Source organism: Nicotiana tabacum, chromosome 16 (genome assembly GCF_000715075.1).
Source record: "Nicotiana tabacum cultivar K326 chromosome 16, ASM71507v2, whole genome shotgun sequence".
Classification (NCBI taxonomy): Eukaryota; Viridiplantae; Streptophyta; class Magnoliopsida; order Solanales; family Solanaceae; genus Nicotiana; species Nicotiana tabacum.
In genome coordinates this window covers 120,759,416-120,777,927 of record NC_134095.1, presented here as the reverse complement: position 1 = coordinate 120,777,927, position 18,512 = coordinate 120,759,416, and the positions used below count along the sequence as shown (strand labels likewise).

The 18,512-nt window shown below is 37.0% G+C and overlaps 1 protein-coding gene and 1 pseudogene across 3 annotated transcripts; both read left to right on the top strand.

The window, feature by feature from the left end:
* The first annotated feature begins 5,095 nt into the window (after positions 1-5,095).
* Positions 5,096-12,633, top strand: LOC142170762 (thaumatin-like protein 1; annotated as a pseudogene).
* A 1,137-nt stretch (positions 12,634-13,770) lies between these two features.
* On the top strand, positions 13,771-18,269 carry LOC107831847 (phosphatidylinositol 4-kinase gamma 7). 3 transcript variants are annotated; one of them, XM_016659643.2, is made up of 3 exons: positions 13,771-14,187; positions 15,331-15,462; positions 15,780-18,269. In XM_016659643.2, exon 3 carries the CDS (start codon positions 16,013-16,015, stop codon positions 17,930-17,932), a length of 1,920 nt encoding a protein of 639 aa, XP_016515129.1. In that variant the 5' UTR covers positions 13,771-14,187; positions 15,331-15,462; positions 15,780-16,012; the 3' UTR covers positions 17,933-18,269. The 3 variants fall into 3 exon arrangements, with proteins under 3 accessions (XP_016515129.1, XP_016515144.1, XP_016515137.1); XM_016659658.2 differs by lacking the exon at positions 15,331-15,462 and having other exon boundaries at positions 13,796-14,187; positions 16,043-18,269; XM_016659651.2 differs by lacking the exon at positions 15,331-15,462 and having other exon boundaries at positions 13,860-14,187.
* Positions 18,270-18,512: the final 243 nt, after the last annotated feature.

Here is an 18,512-nt window from a genome sequence, read left to right as displayed (position 1 = left end):
GGGAGCATTTTTGCAAAGAAAGATTTCTAAAGATTTTTTTTTTCGAATTTCGAAAGAAAAACTTCTAAAGAAGAAAGAAAATATTTTTGGAATTTTACTTAAATTTTTTTTTTGAATTTTGAATTTTCTTTTCAATTTTGAAAGACGAATGAAAATATTTTCGGATTTTTTGGAAGAAATTAAAAGAAAATATTTTTTATTTTTATTATTATTTTTTTAAAAACAATTAAAAAGACTTTCTAAAGAAATCAATAATGGAAAATATTTTTGGATTTTCTTTTGAAAATTGGAGGTCTAAAAAAACTCTTCTAGACTTTTTGGCAAGACAAATACTTTTTGCAACAAATATATATTTTGGAAATAAAGAAAAACTTTTTGGATTTATATATATATATATACACATTTTGCAACAAATAACAAAACCACGTTCAATGTACGACTCTTTTTATTTTTAAATTTGGCATTTTCATAAACAAATAAATAAATAAAAAAATCATTTTAAAACAAGACTCTTTTTCTTGGCAAGATAAACTATTTTCCTTTTCTATTTTTTTTTTAAAAAATAAGATAGAACAACGACTCTTTTTTTTCTATTTTTCTTTTGATTTTAATAAAACAAACTAGTAAGACATTTTCTCAAAATTTCGGCAGAGTTTTGACAGTATTTGGGCATTGGTTTTTTTCAAAAATAAATAATTAATTCCCTAACCGCTATTTTTTTTCTTTTCCTTTGTTTTTCAACGTTCCCGAGATTCAAAAACCGGTCAACATGCGGGTTCGGAACAAATAAATGCACAACACAAATAGGATGCATCAGGATGATCTTTTCATTTCAGGTTGCTAGTCCTAGACGGACCCAACCCCTGTGTTGAGTCCCCTAAGTCAAATGCAACATGATGCAAATAATCGTTCCTATTAGGGATCCAGCATGAAGTCATGTTATTCTATGTTCAAAACCTGAGTCGGTGTTCCAGACTGTGTATCCGAGGGGACAACTCGAATCGAGGAGGGGGCAACTTTCCGGGAACCAAAGGGTCATCCGGCTTAGTAACTTGTCCGGCCTCTTTCTTATTTCAAGGTATGACACTAACAGAATAGGGAGTCTCAACCAGTAAGCACATCCCCGGAGGTAAGAAGAGAAAGGTTTTGGCACAGTTTATATACAGTTCAGATAATATCAAAGAGGTAAAAACAGCATTTAGCACATTAGGCTCAAACATGTAAAAATCAGATAAAGCCAAATATAACAATTTATCTAAGCTCGAATTTCTAACCCTGAACCAGTGGTTTTGGGTTAAATTCCCCAGCAGAGTCGCCAGAGCTGTCACACCTCCTTTTTTCGCCCCCGCGAGGGTACAAAAGAGTTTTTCCAATTAAAGGACAATCGAAACGGGATTTGTTTATTTATTTTAGAGTCGCCACTTGGGAGATTTAGGGTGTCCCAAGTCATCAATTTAATCCCGGGTCGAGGAAAAAAATGACTCTGTATTACAGTCCGCGAACCAGAAATCCAGATAAGGAATTCTGTTAACCCAGGAGAAGGTGTTAGGCATTCCCGAGTTCCGTGGTTCTAGCACGGTCGCTCAACTGTCATATTCGGCTTGTTTATCTGATTTTTTATACAATTATGGGCTTATGTGCAGATTTTAACTCTTTACCGCTTTCATTATTATTATTATTGTTATTATTTTACGGAGAATTGCAACATTGTGAAAACGTATTTCAGACCACGTCGCAATCAATGCACCCATGGTTATCGACACATTTCGACTCCGTTGAGATTTGAATTTGGGTTACATAAATGCACACCCATATTTAAGAAAATGATTTGTTAAAGACGCGCCTAGAACGACTAGCGTATTGTTGTTTTGGGAAAGGCCGTAAAATTTCTCTAGACGGCCAACTCCGATGTTCTAAGTAATTAATGCATACATTTGTGAGGGCCCCGCAATCTATACATTTTACTAGGCGAGGCTCATCTCATTTATTTTAAATGGACAAATCCTAAAGCGACTACATTTTTTCTATTAAAATTAGTCTCTAAAATAAAGAAAGAAAATCCTAATTAATTACGAGTTTTTTTTTTATTTAAGAAAGCATGGCATACTAATTGCTAGATTAATACAAATATTGATGAAAAGAAATTTTACAAAAAAAAAAATTCGAAATTATAAATAAAAATAAAATTCGACAACTAATATCCAAAAGAATCAAATATAGCTAGATTAAAACTCGCATTGTTATAAAAAAACTATTGAGATTAATTATTCATAACCATTTGAAACTAGATTTAACCATAATTACTAAAGCTTATTAGAAAGTTTATTAAACTTAAACGTTCTTCTAATCTTGTTTGAACTCAAATCATGCCTTAATGCCTAATTCACGAAATTTAGTTCAAATTCATGTCTTAGCTAAATTTAGCTACTTGTTTACGATTAACCTACTGTTGATAATCTTAAAACCTTCGTAACTAGCGAATTAACCTGTTTTGCCGAGCCGATTCACTAAAGACTAACTTATGTTATTTTCTCTTATTCCAATTATTATTCAGTAATACATGAAATAGCCTAAATACAATCAATAAAAGGAAGAAAGAAAAAGCGAAATCAAAACTTCAAAATTCCATTCTTCATATGTATTCATGCTTCCACATTATTATCTTGTAATAGCTAGTATTACAGTCGTGTACCTGGTATTGGAAACAAAAGAAGATGAAGATGAGAATCAGCAGCAGTAGTAACAATACAGCACAACAACAACAGCCCAGCAACAGTAACAACCCAGGAACAGAGTTTGCAAACCGGTGGTGTAGTAATCCCAAAAAAGAAGCTTCAAGCTTCGATGAAACAACTACAATTAATGCTGATTTCAAACAATGAAGGAAAGTAGAAGATTTTTTTCCAGTTTTTGTTCTCTCCTTTAGTTTTGAAATTTCTCTCCCAAAATTCTTCCAAAAATCCCCTTTTAAGTGTCAAATGAGTCATCCTTTTATATCCAAAGCAAGACCCCCTTTTTTACCCCAATATTCTTCTACTATGTATCTTTTAACCTTTTATTATTACCTATACTATTCTAATTTTACTTAAGTAAAAGTAGTCAACATGAACCCCACGGTTCCCTCTTTTTGAATGGTAATAGAAGACATCATCATTAACCTTTTTCTTTTTACTTTTATCATTATGACTTGTCTCCTACTATCCTATGTCTTGTCCCCCACTATAATTAAATAAATCTGCAATTGGTTAATTCCCGTATTACCCCTAAAACTACTGTTACTGCCCTGATTCAAAAATCTGTTCAAACTTCAAAAATTATCTAAGAACTAAAATTAAATTACCAACTATAACCAATTCACATAATCAATTAACAAAAATATAACAGCTACAACCAAATTCTTAATCAAATTTAATCAACAAATTCAAACTAAACGATGAACAACAAAGAAACAACCGGAATTATTTTGACTGGATAATATTTTTAAACAACATCCTATTTTCAGATTCAACAACAATAACAAACAAACATATTCAATTTACTACATTTAAATTCCACTTAAGCTTAAACGGAGCAAATAAACAGATTCGAATCATTAAACTAAATAACCAATTGATCCTCAAACTAAATCTAACAATATTACAGTCAAGACGAAGGATTCAAGTTATCAAACTAACATATTTCTATATTAAAATTAAATCCTTTTAAGCGAATAAAAACAAACTGAAGAAATAATTAATTGAATTTCAACTTGAATCTAACAATATTATAATTAAACTAACAATTTCTTTATTAAAAATAAGCAAGAACAAATGAAATAAACTGAAGAAATAATCAAGAAACGATAAACACGAACAAAAACAAGGATCAAACAATCAATGATCTCAGATCCGAGAATATCAAAACAAAATACGGAAAGAAATGAAACTTAAACCCACTAACCGGATCGGAACGACGACGAACTCGAACGAAAACAAATCTTCCCGGAAACAATTATCGCACCAAAATAACTTGACGCCGAAGACGACCACAAACGGACGATCGAAGAAGATGGTCGTTTGGCGTCGTTTGAAGACGACGCAACGACAACGAGGATACAGTGAAGCAGCAGAAATTGGATCAAAAGTTTAACACGTTCAATGGGGGCAGCAGCAACGAGCTGGAAGACGCAGCCGTGGCAGCAAGGTGGTCGTCCATGGCTGGACGTAGCAACAACAAGAGTGACGATGCTGCAGTGGCTATGACGAAGGAGAAGAAGCAGCAGTGATGGTGGTTTGGACGTGAAGCAGATGCTTGACGAGCAGAAATGCAACAACATGCTGCTCGTCAATGGCGGACGGTGGACGGGTCGTTTGAGAAGGTGAAGCAGCAGCGATGAAGTGCTGCGGTCGTGCGTCGTGGTGGGCTTGGACGATGAAGAAGACGATGCAGCAGGGGTGGTCGTTGAGGGTGGTGAAGCAGCGAGAGGGAGGGGCAGCCATGGCAGCTGGAGAGGAGGTTGAGAAAGATGATACAGTAGGGGGGCGGGTAGCTTTTTTTCTAGATTTAGGGTTTTGTTTGTGAAATGGAAGATAGGGAGATAGGGGTGTTGGGTCTTTTGGGTTATGGACTGGGTCGACCCGGTTTGAAATGGACCGGGTCGTAGGGGAAGGTTGGGTATCTTTGGGCCTGTGACATAAAATTGAAGAAAAGGCCCAATCCGATCTCTTCTATTTTTTGTCCTTTTCTATTTATTCAATTTCCTAAAATAATAATAAAGCTAAAATGCTAAGATTAAATTATAAAATCAAAAATTATCTGGAAATACAAATTAACTCTTAATAACAATTAACACACAATTAAATAGCGATTAACGATAAAATCACACAATTTGGACATTAAATGCTAAAAAAAATGCAACGTACATTATTTTTATGATTTTTCCTTTTGTAAAACACACTTAATTAAATATTAAATGCAAATGCGACATATTTTTATATTTTTTATTAATTTAACAAATAAACATATGCAGACAAAAGTACAAATAATTATCCAAAAATGCTATAAAATTCAAAAATTGCACACAAAAGAAAATTATTTTATTTTAAATTTTTTGGGAGTAATTCTCATATAGCGCAAAAATCACGTGCTCACACTACCTTTGTACGACTTTTTCTTTCAAGACCTCTGTAAGTTGACGTGTTTAGTGGTTCTGTAAAACATAAATTCTCACAAGATTGTCACTTTGAAAATCAATGATTGGCTAAGTAATTGTCAATTGAAAAAGAAATAGTACAACACATTAATCCAAAAAAAAGGGTTAACAACTTCTTATCACCAGGGATATTATAAGGCGCGGGTACTACCCAGCTTTCTCCAACTGGACTTCAGCTAATCTAGGACAGGCCATGCCCGTTTCAGTTCCAGCGGGTGGGTCGGATCGATTATGGGGTCGGATATTTTGCTCCCAAGGTTCAACTACAGGTAAATTCACTTGCATCACAGGTGATTGCGGTTTCGGAACACTTGAGTGTACCGGTGGAGCTGTACCGTCGGCGACACTAGCAGAGTTCACTCTTGACGACGTCGGTGGCCTTGATTTTTATGACGTTAACCTTGTGGATGGTTATAACTTGCCTATGCTAGTGAGCCCACAAGATGGAGTCGACGCTGGGAACTATACCGCAACTGGGTGTGTTGTGGACCTTTAATGGGCCGTGAACGGCGGAGCTGAAGATGATGAGTACCGGCAGCGACGAAGGTGGCGACGAGTGCGTTGCACGCAAGAGTGCGTGTGAAGTGTTTGGGGATCCGAGATATTGTTGTAGTGGGCCCTATGCTACGCCTGATACATGCATACCGACGGATTACTCAGAGTTTTTCAATACGCACTTACATCTATGCGTATGATGATGGAACCAGCACCTTCACTTGTGTTTTTGCTGATTATGTCATCACATTTTGTCCCGCTCCTGCTGCTAGAAAGACCAATAACAAATGTGTGCCTCAAAGTCTATGGGTACATGTGTATGTCACAGGCTGTCTCTTCCCTCAGCAACTTCAAACTCAGCCATTACATGAAGATCGCACCTCGATCAAGGTTCTTGGTTAAGTTTTTAGGAACAATAATTTCCGGAACTATCAACATATCTCCATAGCCTCTACAACAACAAACCCAATTATAGACATAAAACTTTACTAAAGCAGACAACCACGCCAAATTGGTAGCGGCCACGGAAAGCACGACCAAAGGAGTGAACATGATCAAACCGAGGTAACTAATGCTTTTATTTTGTTTTAACTAACTATTTCTCCAAGTGGAATAAAAGTAGGGGCAGTCCCCCAGGAAATGCATCATATTCTCCAATGCAAGCAAAATTAAGCGAACTGGGACACCCCAAGGAAAGGCATCATATTCTCCAGTGCAAGCAAAATTAAGCGAACTGGGACTCCCCCAGGAAAGGCATCATATTCTCTAATGCAAGCAAAATTAAGCGAACTGGGACTCCCCCAGGAAATGCATCATATTCCCCAGCACAAGCAAAATTAAGCAAATTGGGACTCCCTCACGGAACACCCTTTAAGGTTAGGGGCCTACGCCAAAAGAAAATTTCGACATCGACCGAACGACGACGGGTTAACGTTTCGATAAGTCGAAATAACACCCTTTAAGGCCAAGGGCCTTCACCAAAAGAAGATTTTGACATCGACCGAATGACGACGGGTTAACATTTCGATAAGTCGAAATAACACCCTTTAAGGCCATGGGCCTTTGCCTAAAGAAGATTTCGACATCGACCGAACGACGACGGGTTAACAATTCGATAATTCGAAATAACACCCTTTAAGGCCAAGGGCCTTCGCCAAAACAAGATTTTGACATCAACCGAATTACGATGGGTTAACATTTCAATAGTCGAAATAACACTCTTTAAGGCCAAGGGCCTTCGCCAAAAGAAGATTTCAACATCGACCGAACGATGACGGGTTAACATTTTGTCAAGTTCGAAATAACACCCTTTAAAGCCAAGGGCCTTCGCCAAAGAAGAAGAGTTCAACCTTGATCGAATGACGACGGGTTAACATTTCGACAAGTTCGAAATAACACCCTTTAAGGCCAAGGGCCTTCACCAAAAAGAAGAAGATTTCGACCTCGATCGAACAACGATGGATTAATATTTCGATAAGTCGAAATAACACCCTTTAAGGCCAAGGGCCTTCACCAAAAGAAGATTTCGACATCGATCGAACGACGACGAATTAACATTTTGATAAGTCGAAAAAACACCCATTAAGTCCAAGGGCCTTCGCCAAAAGAAAATTTTGACATCGACCAAACGACGGTGGGTTAACATTTTGATAAGTCGAAATAACACTCTTTAAGGCCAAGGGCCTTCGTCAAAAGAAGATTTCAACATCGTCCGAATGTCGACGGGTTAACATTTCGATAAGTCGAAATAACACCCTTCAAGTCCAAGGGCCTTCTCCAAAAGAAGATTTTGTCATCGACCGAACGACGACGGGTTAACATTTTGATAAGTCGAAATAACACCCTTTAAGGCCAAGGTCCTTCACCAAAAGAAGATTTCGACATTGACTGAACGATGACGGGTTAACATTTCGATAAGTTCGAAATAACACCCTTTAAGGCCAAGGGCCTTCACCAAAGAAGAAGAATTCGACCTTGGTCGAACGACGACGGGTTAACATTTCGACAAGTTCGAAATAATACCCTTTAAGGCCAAGGGCCTTCGCCAAAGAAGAAGAGTTCGACCTCGATCCAATGACGACAGATTAACATTTCGATAATTCGAAATAACACCCTTTAAGGCCAAGGGCCTTCGTCAAAAGAAGATTTCGACATCGACCAAAAGACGACGGGTTAACATTTCGACAAGTTCGAAATAACACCCTTTAAGGCCAAGGGCCTTCCCCAAGAAAAAAGTAGAGTTTGACCTCGATCGAACGACGACGGGTTAACATTTTGATAAGTCGAAATAATACCCTTTAAGGCCAAGGGCCTTTGCCAAAAGAATATTTCGACATCAACCAAATGACGACGGGTTAACATTTCGACAAGTTTGAAATAACACCCTTTAAGGCCAAGGGCCTTCGCCAAAAAGGAAGAAGAGTTTGACCTAGATCGAACGACGACGGGTTAACATTTCGATAAGTCAAAATAACACCCTTTAAGGCCACGGGCCTTCGCCAAAAGAAAATTTCGACATCGACCAAACGACGACGGGTTAACATTTTGACAAGTTCGAAATAACACCCTTTAAGGCCAAGGGCCTTCGCCAAAAAAGAAGAAGAGTTTGACCTCGATCGAATGACGATGAGTTAACATTTCGATAAGTCGAAATAACACCCTTTAAAGCCAAGGGCCTTCGCCAAAAGAAGATTTCGACATCGACCGAACGACGATGGGTTAACATTTCGACAAGTTCGAAATAACACCCTATTAAGGCCAAGGGCCTTCGCCAAAAAAAGAAGAATATTTCGACATCGACCAAACGACGATGGGTTAACATTTCAACAAGTTTGAAATAACACCCTTTAAGGCCAAGGGCCTTCGCCAAAAAAGAAGAAGAGTTAAACCTCGATCGAACGACGACGGGTTAACATTTCGATAAGTCGAAATAACACCCTTTAAGGACAAGGGCCTTCGCCAAAAGAAAATTTTGACATCGACCAAATGACGATGGGTTAACATTTCGACAAGTTCGAAATAACACCCTTTAAGGCCAAGGGCCTTCGCCAAAAAAGAAGAAGAGTTTGACCTCGATCGAACGATGACGGGTTAACATTTTGATAAGTCGAAATAACACCCTTTAAGGCCAAGGGCCTTCGCCAAAAGAAGATTTTGACATCGACCAAACGACGACGGGTTAACATTTCGACAAGTTCGAAATAACACCCTATTAAGGCCAAGGGCCTTCGCCAAAAAAAGAAGAAGAGTTCAACCTCGATCGAATGATGTCGGGTTAAAATTTCGACAAGTTCGAAATAACACCCTTTAAGGCCTAGGGCCTTCGCCAAAGAAAAAGAGTTCAACCTTGATCAAACGACGACGGGTTAACATATCGACAAGTTCGAAATAACACACTTTAAGGCCAAGGGCCTCCGCCAAAGAAGAAGAGTTCGACCTTGATCGAACGACGACGGGTTAACATATCGACAAGTTCAAAATAACACCATTTAAGGCCAATGGCCTCTACCAAGAAGAAGAGTTCGATCTCGATCGAGCTATGACGGGTTACTATTTCGATACGTTCAAAATAACACCCTTTAAGGCCAAAGGCCTTCGCTAAAAATAAGGGTTCGACCTCGATCGAACGAAGACGGGTCAATATTTCGACGAGATTGAAATAATACCCTCTAAGGCCACAACCCTTTGCCAAAAAGAAGAGTCCGACCTCGATCGGACAACAACGGGTTGATATTTCAATAAAAGTTCGAAACCGCACCCTCGAGGCTACAAGCCATCGCCGAAGAAAATTCGAAATTTTCCTAAGGCCAAGTGCCGTCAGAAAATATAAAGGGAAAGAAAGACCGGGACTCGCCACGCGGGAATCTACCTCTAACTAAAGTCTTGAAAAGCAAAAACATAGGAAAGTACAAGGAGAATAACAACGAAAAATTCTTCTTTATACAAAGTGACTGCGCAAATTGTTGCAGATTACATACGGCCTGGATCAATAGTCAAAACAGACAGCTATCTTTTCACTCAGTGTCACCATCGGCACCCTCTTCACCATCTCCAAGAAATTCTCCCTCGGTGTCGGCACCCTTAGCCGCAATCCATACTAGTCAACCTCTCCATCCGAATTTCTCGACTTATGATTAATGAAGTCCGCTCACCGAGCTCAACCAAGAGACGACCTCGATAAGTGGAGGGACTAACTGCATGGGTCAAAATTAGATCAGAGAAATTCGGCATGCAAAAACATAAGGCCAAGGTCAGACAGACCATGGTCGGACAATCATCAATTGGCCGAGGTCGGATAGTTATAATTAAGGCCGAGGTTAGGAAGGTCGAGGTCGGACACTCATCAATAAGGCCGAGGTCGGGCAGTGATGAAACAACTAGTTTGCTTTGGAATACTCAAAAGGAATATTCTACCGAATATTCCCTCTAAATTGTACCTTTTTTAGAATTTTCTATGGATAACCCCTTAGAAATAGGAGGGAGGACTTCCTAAAGGGGGGGGGGGGCTCTCTCTCCCTCTCCCTCTGCTTCTCTCTAGAAAATATGTAAACACATCTCTGTGGAGGATCTATAATCCCACACCTTCATCGGATCCAAAAATGGTCCTAAGGTTCTTGCATTTGTCTATCATTCGTCTTTGTCAAATGAAAGAAGATCCGTCTCACTCAATTTGGGTGAATCTTTTCCTCTATTTATATTTTATTACCACTAAATGTTACTTAATACATCTTTCTTTATGCTATTAAATCTGGCCATAATCTCGGTCAATATTTATACTCGACTATATTTTTCTATTCATATTACTCATTTCGGATCTAGAGTTAATTATCTTTAACTAATATTTACCCCTTCATCCTTTATTGATTTGTTCAAAAAGGTTTTAACATCTTTACATAGGGCGGGTTGGTTCGAATTTTACAAATATCAAACCAAACCAATTGTGTCGAGCTATTAAATCTAAAGGCCAAACCATACCAATAAAACTCGGATTTTTCACTTTCGGTTTTTCTCGGGTTTTCGGGTTATTCAAGTTTTTCGGGGGTTTTTTCCGGTAAAATCTTCGTAGAACAAAACATATAAATTGTGCTCAAAATATTTCTTTAGTCCTAGTAAGATACAACTATATAAAGTATTTTCAAGAAATTAATATAAAATATGATATATGTCATGACATTATCCTAAAATATTCAACAATAAAGACAATAAAATTATGTAATATAAATATTGCTAATTAAAAAGCCATAATAAAAATAAACATAATCTAAAAGTACTAAGTCATGCTAAAATAAGTAGACTTTTAAGGGAGTATTAATTACATGATTAACGCTAAAGAAAAAATAAAAATAGGTTATGCATTTTTATCTAAATTATTACAAAACAAAAATAGATATTCAATACATTCCCGTTCGCAGTATTGAGTTGAATGTCTTTTGTTAGCATTAATATTGATTTGATTTTGGTTGGGCTTTTGTTAGCACTATTTAATTTACTAATGTTAATGACTATAAAACTTATTGGAACATTCAAAAGTTCTAAGTCCAACCTTAAAATAATATCTCAAAAGATAAAATTATGAAATAATTTAAGAAATATTTATAAATTACATCACAATAAGTATATTATATATTAAATATATCTCAAATTTCTATATATGTAATGTCGGGTTGGTTTGATTTCGGTTTGACTTTATTTAGTTAAAACCAAACCAAACCAATTATGGTCGGATTTTTTTTCCAACACCAAACCAAATCAAACCAAACCATAGTGGGAGTTTTTTTTCGGTTCGACTCAGATTATCGGGTTGGTGCAGTTTGTCGGTTTCCTTTGTACACCTCTAGTTCCCATTTCAAGTCTTTGATAAAGAATACAGTCCATGTTGATAGTCCATGTTGAAAGTACAAGAGAGGGGGGGTGAATTGTATATTTTTAAACTTAATCTCTTATTAGTTGACCACTTTGTCAATTAGTCGACTAGATGAAATGACCTAATAGTTATAATAGCAGAAAGTAAGATACAAAAAGTAACTGCAGGAATTAAAGACACCGAAATTTTATACTGGTTCGGATTCAATGTGAATCATAGTCCAGTCCCCTTGGGTTGCAAGGGAGTTCTCTTTAGCAAATGTGTTTCTCCGAGTATAATTGAAATGACTTGATAACTCAGTTCCTATAACACTCGTCTCTTTTTGATACAATGTCTCACCAGTGTTGTACTCTCCTTTTTTCTGTGACTTATTACACAGCAGATCTTAGAGAACTACAATGTTTGTTTGCAATAGAACAAAGAGAGGTTTTTTTGGTTCGATCAAAGTATATTTGTCTAAGGCTTGAAGCTGGGTATAAATACTTTGGTGAAGATCGTTTGTTGACGAGGCTTGACAACCCAAGAGATTTGATCCTTGAAAAGAGGCTTATTCTTTCCAAGAATAAGATAGCTAGCCGCTGCTCTTCCTTGATATCCTTCCTTCAACAGTTATTTATGATGAAGGTTTACTCCTTGATTGTTGGTCCTTCCGAAATTAGCCGCTCAGCAACTCTTCATAGAATCTTCGATCTTCCGGATTTGAATGTGCTGGCTTTGATTAACGCCTTAAGTTTATGCTTGCTTGATTCTTCCCATCGCAATTGTCCGTAATATTTGCTGACTGGTTTGCTGATTGATTTCTTTCCTTAGGCATCCAGATTTGCTGATTGATTCGTAATCTTTGCTGATTGAATTCTTTCCTTAAGCATCAAGATTGACTTCAGCGATCTTGTAGTAGCTTCTTGATTCCTTATTATTCTGTAATTGATTTTCTGCATAGATATATTATTTACATCATTAAAACTAAATTTAACAAATGTCATGACCTATTATTCGTGAAACACTTTAATTTATTTTTATTAATTAATATTCAGTATCAATTTATCATTCGAACAAATTATTTTATTCTATGTTTTGAATATTCTTAGCCATACATAAAATATATATTTAGTTGTAGTTAGTTCTTAAATACTTTAATAGTATAAATATCCTTTTATGTAGTTAATTCGTCAAATTTTAACTAGGTGATTGAATAATATCGGTTGAAGTCAGAAAAGAATAATTTTAAAATAAAAGTTAAAAAATAAGTATTCAGAAATTTTAAAAACTATTATTTTACTTAAAATAATATTCATATTTGCATATTTCTTCTACTATATGTCTTTTCTTTCGCTTTAGTTATTATATCACCTTTGTTTGCTATGGTTACTATTTGTTGTTTCTTTTTCCTTTTTAGTTTTTTTCTCTTGAATCGGGGGTCTATCAAAAACAATTTTTCTATTTTTATAAGGTATGCCTATGGTCTAGGTATACTTTACTCTTCCGAGAGTTATTGTATTATTTTACTTGAAATACACGTCAGACAAGTTTTACACATAATGTTTTTAAAAGAATACTGAAATATTATTTACCCTCATAAATTAGTGTTTGTTTCTTGATATATTCATTAATCAACCCATTCTACAAAAAGGCAAATGTTAGTAGTACAATAAAAAATCGATTAAGGTTAATGAAAACGTAAACCCCACACCCAGCAGGAAATCACTAGAATCCATTCTATCATCTTTCCGTACACGCGCAAAGCACGCCGTCAAACCTCGTATTAACGACAACAACAACAATGACAATTCAGTATAATCCTATTAGTAAGGTCTAAGAGGGTAGTGTGTATGCAGATCTTATCCCTACCATGAATAGAAAGCTGTTTCCAAATAAAAACTCGGTATCTTTCCCACCAAGAACTACCCACCCTACTCTTAGAGTGACTGAGCCCTATTGTCTAGCTATCAGAGCAACCTCTCGTATTAACTCCAGGTAAGGTGAATATCTCTGTCCTCTCATTGGAAAACCAATCTCATTTCATAAGGGACATTTTCGGTAATTAAACACTCCCGCTGACTATGCCACGTCAGTCTCTAATCAGATACCTCCACGTCACCATCACCTTATTTCCCGACCAAATCCCGCCGTCTGTCAAAAATCCAACGGCTGAAGATCCAATATTCTAGACTTTTCCATGAATTAAGCTACAAAACGATAAACTATAGTTAGTTAACAAACCAAACCACGATTCACGCAATACGTTTACGGTTTACCCCGCTGGTGGAGAACAAACCAAAGTTAATAAAACGAATTTTGAGGGTAAAACAGAAAATAACAAAAAGCCGAAGAAGAAAATTAAAATAAAAAATTAAATCCTGTTATGGATATATAGATGCACTGCATATGATAGGAAATAAGGCATAGAGAGAGCAAAAAAGAAGCTGAAGCTACAAAGAGCAAAAGGAAGAGAGAGGGTTTTGGTGGCTTTGGACTGAACTGCATCAAATCCTAGCGGTTGAATCTTCTGTTGTGTCTGAATCAGACGGTTAAAAAAGTGATTTGAATCTTTCAGACGCCGGCGAGGTGTGTTTTGTTTTTGTTCTGTTTGCCGGAAAAAAAGAAACACAGAGGTGCAATCTTCAGATCTGGCCTTCCGGTAGTTTTCCCGCTCTTTTATTCAACTTTTTGGAATTTATTTATTTGTTTTTTTACTTAATTACTTGTTTATTTTGTTCCTGATTCGTCCTTCAATGTTCGTTCTGGATCATCCGAGTTTTATTCAGATTATTTTTAGGATTTTAATTTTCTTTTTTTCCTTTGAAGGATATAAATTTATAAATCTATTTATTTTCACTTATTGAATGAAAATGAGAGTATGAGATTAATCTCACAAAAGAGTGTCCTTAATGACTCAAATAACACTCTTTTTTTAGCAGTAAACAGTATTAATTTGATAAGAAAGAGTGTTATTTGAATTTCAGTTTCAAGTGTTTGTAGCTTCGCATTTGAGTTTTTGTTGTATATGAATGTTGTTCTCAAAGGATTCAAGTTTACTAGTTTAAGATTTTATTTTCAAAGCTATTTTTATGTTATTGAATGAAAATGAGAGTTTTAGAGGTTATGGTATAATTACAGTTAAAGCTTTAAAATAAGCATTAATTGATATAATATGATAAAAATAGTATCCTAACCTGCTATAGTAGGTTATATTACACTGATGGTGTAAAAATTCTTTACACTGATTGTGTATATAACTTAAATTCTTGAGGAGTCAGTTATAATCTCTAAAATTTTGTGTATGTAACGTGTTTCAAACGAGGTTCAGTTCCAAGTGTTTTTAGCTTGCTGTTGATTTTCTTTTTAATTGAAGGACTGGGAATTGAGTTTGATTGTGTTTTAGTACAAAAAATCTACGTTTCTACTAACCATTAGAAATGAGAGAGATTAATTAGATTCATTTAAAACAGTACTAGTAATTTTACTGATGACTGTTACAAATTACTCAAATATCACTCTTTACTGTTACAAATTACTCAAATATCACTCTTTCTCTTTAGCAAAAACAGTGTTATTTTAGATATATAGTTTTATTTGTGTAATTAGTTAGATTCTGTATGTATTACGTGTTTCACACTAGTTTCAGTTTCAAGTGGTTTATAGCTTGGCATTGATTGTGAGCACAGTACTGAATGCTTTTTTAACCTTTGAAAGTTTATGTGAGTTACGTTTGTGATTCTTCTTTTCTTAAGTGTTAAGGAATTAGACAACGTGATTTTAGTAACAAAGAATTCTTCATCAGTTTCTTGTAGGTCTTTCTATGCTTCCTAGTTGACAAGCCTGTGACAGGGTCAGGATTTTAATGCTACCATATTGGTGTGATATGCAAATTGGTGATCTATTTTTGGGTTTAACTTTCAACTGGTCCAACTAGGTAACATTCGCATTAAGCTTGAGTTGGAAATTTAGAAATATGGATAACCAACCTACTACAACTTGTTAAAATACACCACCACGACTGCTTTTCAGTCTCGAACTTCGGGAAGCTGATGTAACTTAATTATAGTGATAGCGTAAAAAATTTCTTTATATTCTCAGTGTATATGAGTTACATCCTTTTCCTAGTTTCTATTTGGTGGCTTTTGGTCTTTCATGGCTTGAATAACCTTGTGATGCTCTTATTACATTTCTTGACTAATGACATGAATTGGTCCAGGTTGTATTCTAATTCTGTTTTGTATCTCTTTTCAGATCGTTGTGTACTGTCTTATCCACATTGTGAGATGGCTGTTGTAGTGTAATATTATCTGGGTTGGTTTTGGTTCCTCTTTGCTCATTGATGATTATTTCCAAATTGAATCATTTCCTGGTTTGTTCAGAATCGGCTTTTGAGTTTGGCGTTCAATTGAGAGTGCGTGGAAAGCTCTCTTCTGCCGCCATCTCTGTTGCCGATTGTGACTGCCAACTGTGTTTCTTGACCTTTTATGTCTCGTAACGCGGATAGTCCTGTTCAGACCCAGATGGCTGTGGCAATCTTCAAGAGCCCACTTGGTGGGGAGTACCATGGAAAGAGTAGGACGGAAGGGAAACCGGCTGGGAGGAGACGTGTTTTTGTGCAAACTGAAACTGGTTGTGTACTGGGGATGGAATTAGACCGCAGTGACAATGCGCATACTGTGAAGAGAAGGTTGCAGCTTGCACTTAACTACCCAATTGAGGAGAGTTCTTTGACATTTGGTGATAGGGTGCTGAAGAATGATCTTAGTGCTGTCCGGAATGATTCCCCTCTACTGCTGACGAGGAACTTTATGCACAGAAGTTCATCAACTCCATGCCTTTCACCCACAGGGAGGGATATCCAACCAAGAGATCAAAGTGGTCCCATTGAAATACTGGGAAACGCAGGTCAGTTTGCCAAGACAAAGCAAATTATCAAAGAAATTGTGAAGGCAATAAAGACTGGCGTTGATCCACTCCCCGTCCATAGTGGACTTGGAGGGGCGTATTATTTTAGAAATAGCAGAGGTGAGAGTGTTGCTATTGTGAAGCCCACAGATGAAGAACCATTTGCACCAAACAATCCGAAAGGATTTGTTGGCAAAGCTCTTGGGCAGCCAGGCTTAAAACGATCAGTCAGAGTTGGGGAAACAGGGTTTAGGGAGGTGGCTGCATATCTTCTTGACTATGATCATTTTGCCAATGTGCCAGCTACTGCATTGGTGAAAATTACTCACTCAGTCTTCAATGTCAACGATGGTGTAAATGGAGACAAGCCTCATAGCAAGAAGCAGCTTGTCAGCAAGATTGCGTCTTTTCAACAGTTCATTCCTCATGATTTTGATGCCAGTGACCATGGAACCTCAAACTTCCCTGTTGCTGTAGTGCATCGGATTGGGATATTAGACATTAGGATTTTTAACACAGATAGACATGCAGGAAATCTTTTAGTTAGGAAGCTTGATGGTATTGGAAGATTTGGTCAAGTAGATCTCATCCCCATTGATCATGGTCTCTGTCTACCAGAGAGCTTAGAAGATCCGTATTTTGAGTGGATCCATTGGCCCCAGGCATCTATTCCATTCACAGACGATGAACTTGAGTACATACAGAAACTTGATCCTATTCGGGACTCTGAGATGCTACGAAGTGAGCTCCCTATGATTCGTGAAGCTTGCCTTCGTGTCTTGGTCCTTTCCACCATTTTTCTCAAGGAAGCCGCTGCTTATGGTCTCTGCCTTGCTGAAATTGGTGAGATGATGAGCAGGGAATTCCGAAGTGGGGAGGAGGAACCAAGTGAGCTTGAAGTTGTTTGCTTGGAGGCAAGAAGGCTGATTTCTGAGAGGGAGATTCTTTCTCCAAAGGCTGAAGTGGATGAGGAGTTTCAATTTGACATAGATTGCGAAGATGCTGGATATGATTATAGTCCCAAATTGATTTCTCAGGACTTCATGAACCGAAACCCATTTCATTTTCCAATTGGAGGAAATGGCTGCTTCCCACTCTCTAAACTAGATGAAAGTATCGAGGAAGAGGAAAGCGAGGAAGAAGAGGAAAAGAGCTTTACTTGTGTTCCTGCCCCAGCAAATAACGTTACTACAATGTCAAAACTTTCAATGTCTCTCAAGAATACCAGCTTAGGTGAGAAGAAACTGAAATTTCCAAAATTTTCAGGAACAAAACCAGAAAATGGCTATCTGGCTGGTTCCTCCTCTGGACATAGGAGCGCAAATGAGCAGCTTCCTGCAAGTGTCAGCTTTGTGAAGCTAGCAGATATGAATGACAGCGAGTGGGCTTTGTTTCTAGAGAAGTTTGAAGAGCTGCTTTACCCAGCTTTTGCCAAGCGCAAGTCTATCACCCTTGGTCAGAGGCAGAGACAAAGGCTTGGGACTTCTTGCCAGTTTTGAGTTTGAGGTATTACTATATTTCCCCTATAAGGATGACTTATGCCTAAATAAGACTGCAGACTTATGGAAGTGATCAAGGAATTCTAGCTTAGGATGGTTTTTCTCCCTGAAGTCGTGATAGAGCGGGAGTAGGGCCATAGGATATGCTGTAAATATTTTTGGAGGCAGCCGAGTGGAAGAGCTGAGTAGAATTGGTTGTATCTTTCTTATCGTTGACATCTACGATTTTTTCTTTCTTTCAATTTTTCCCCTTTCACTGCGTTGTGGAGTCACTGTTACATAAATAAATATGTAGAATGAAATATGAAAAAAAGAAAGAAAAACAGTTTTATGCAAACACTGGATATGTTCTTACAATTTCTTGCTCTTTTAAGTCAGCACATAAGCTTGATTATCTATGCTTGGGCTATTGATGTACTCCAATAATAACAATGCCTCAATTCCAAGCAACGTGGAATTAATTATATGAATCTATCTTTACTATTCATACGCGCTATTCAAGTCCGTCTTAATCTAATCACAACCATTACAGATGTTAATCAATGATATATTCCGAGTCATTGTTTCAAGGTAACATTAT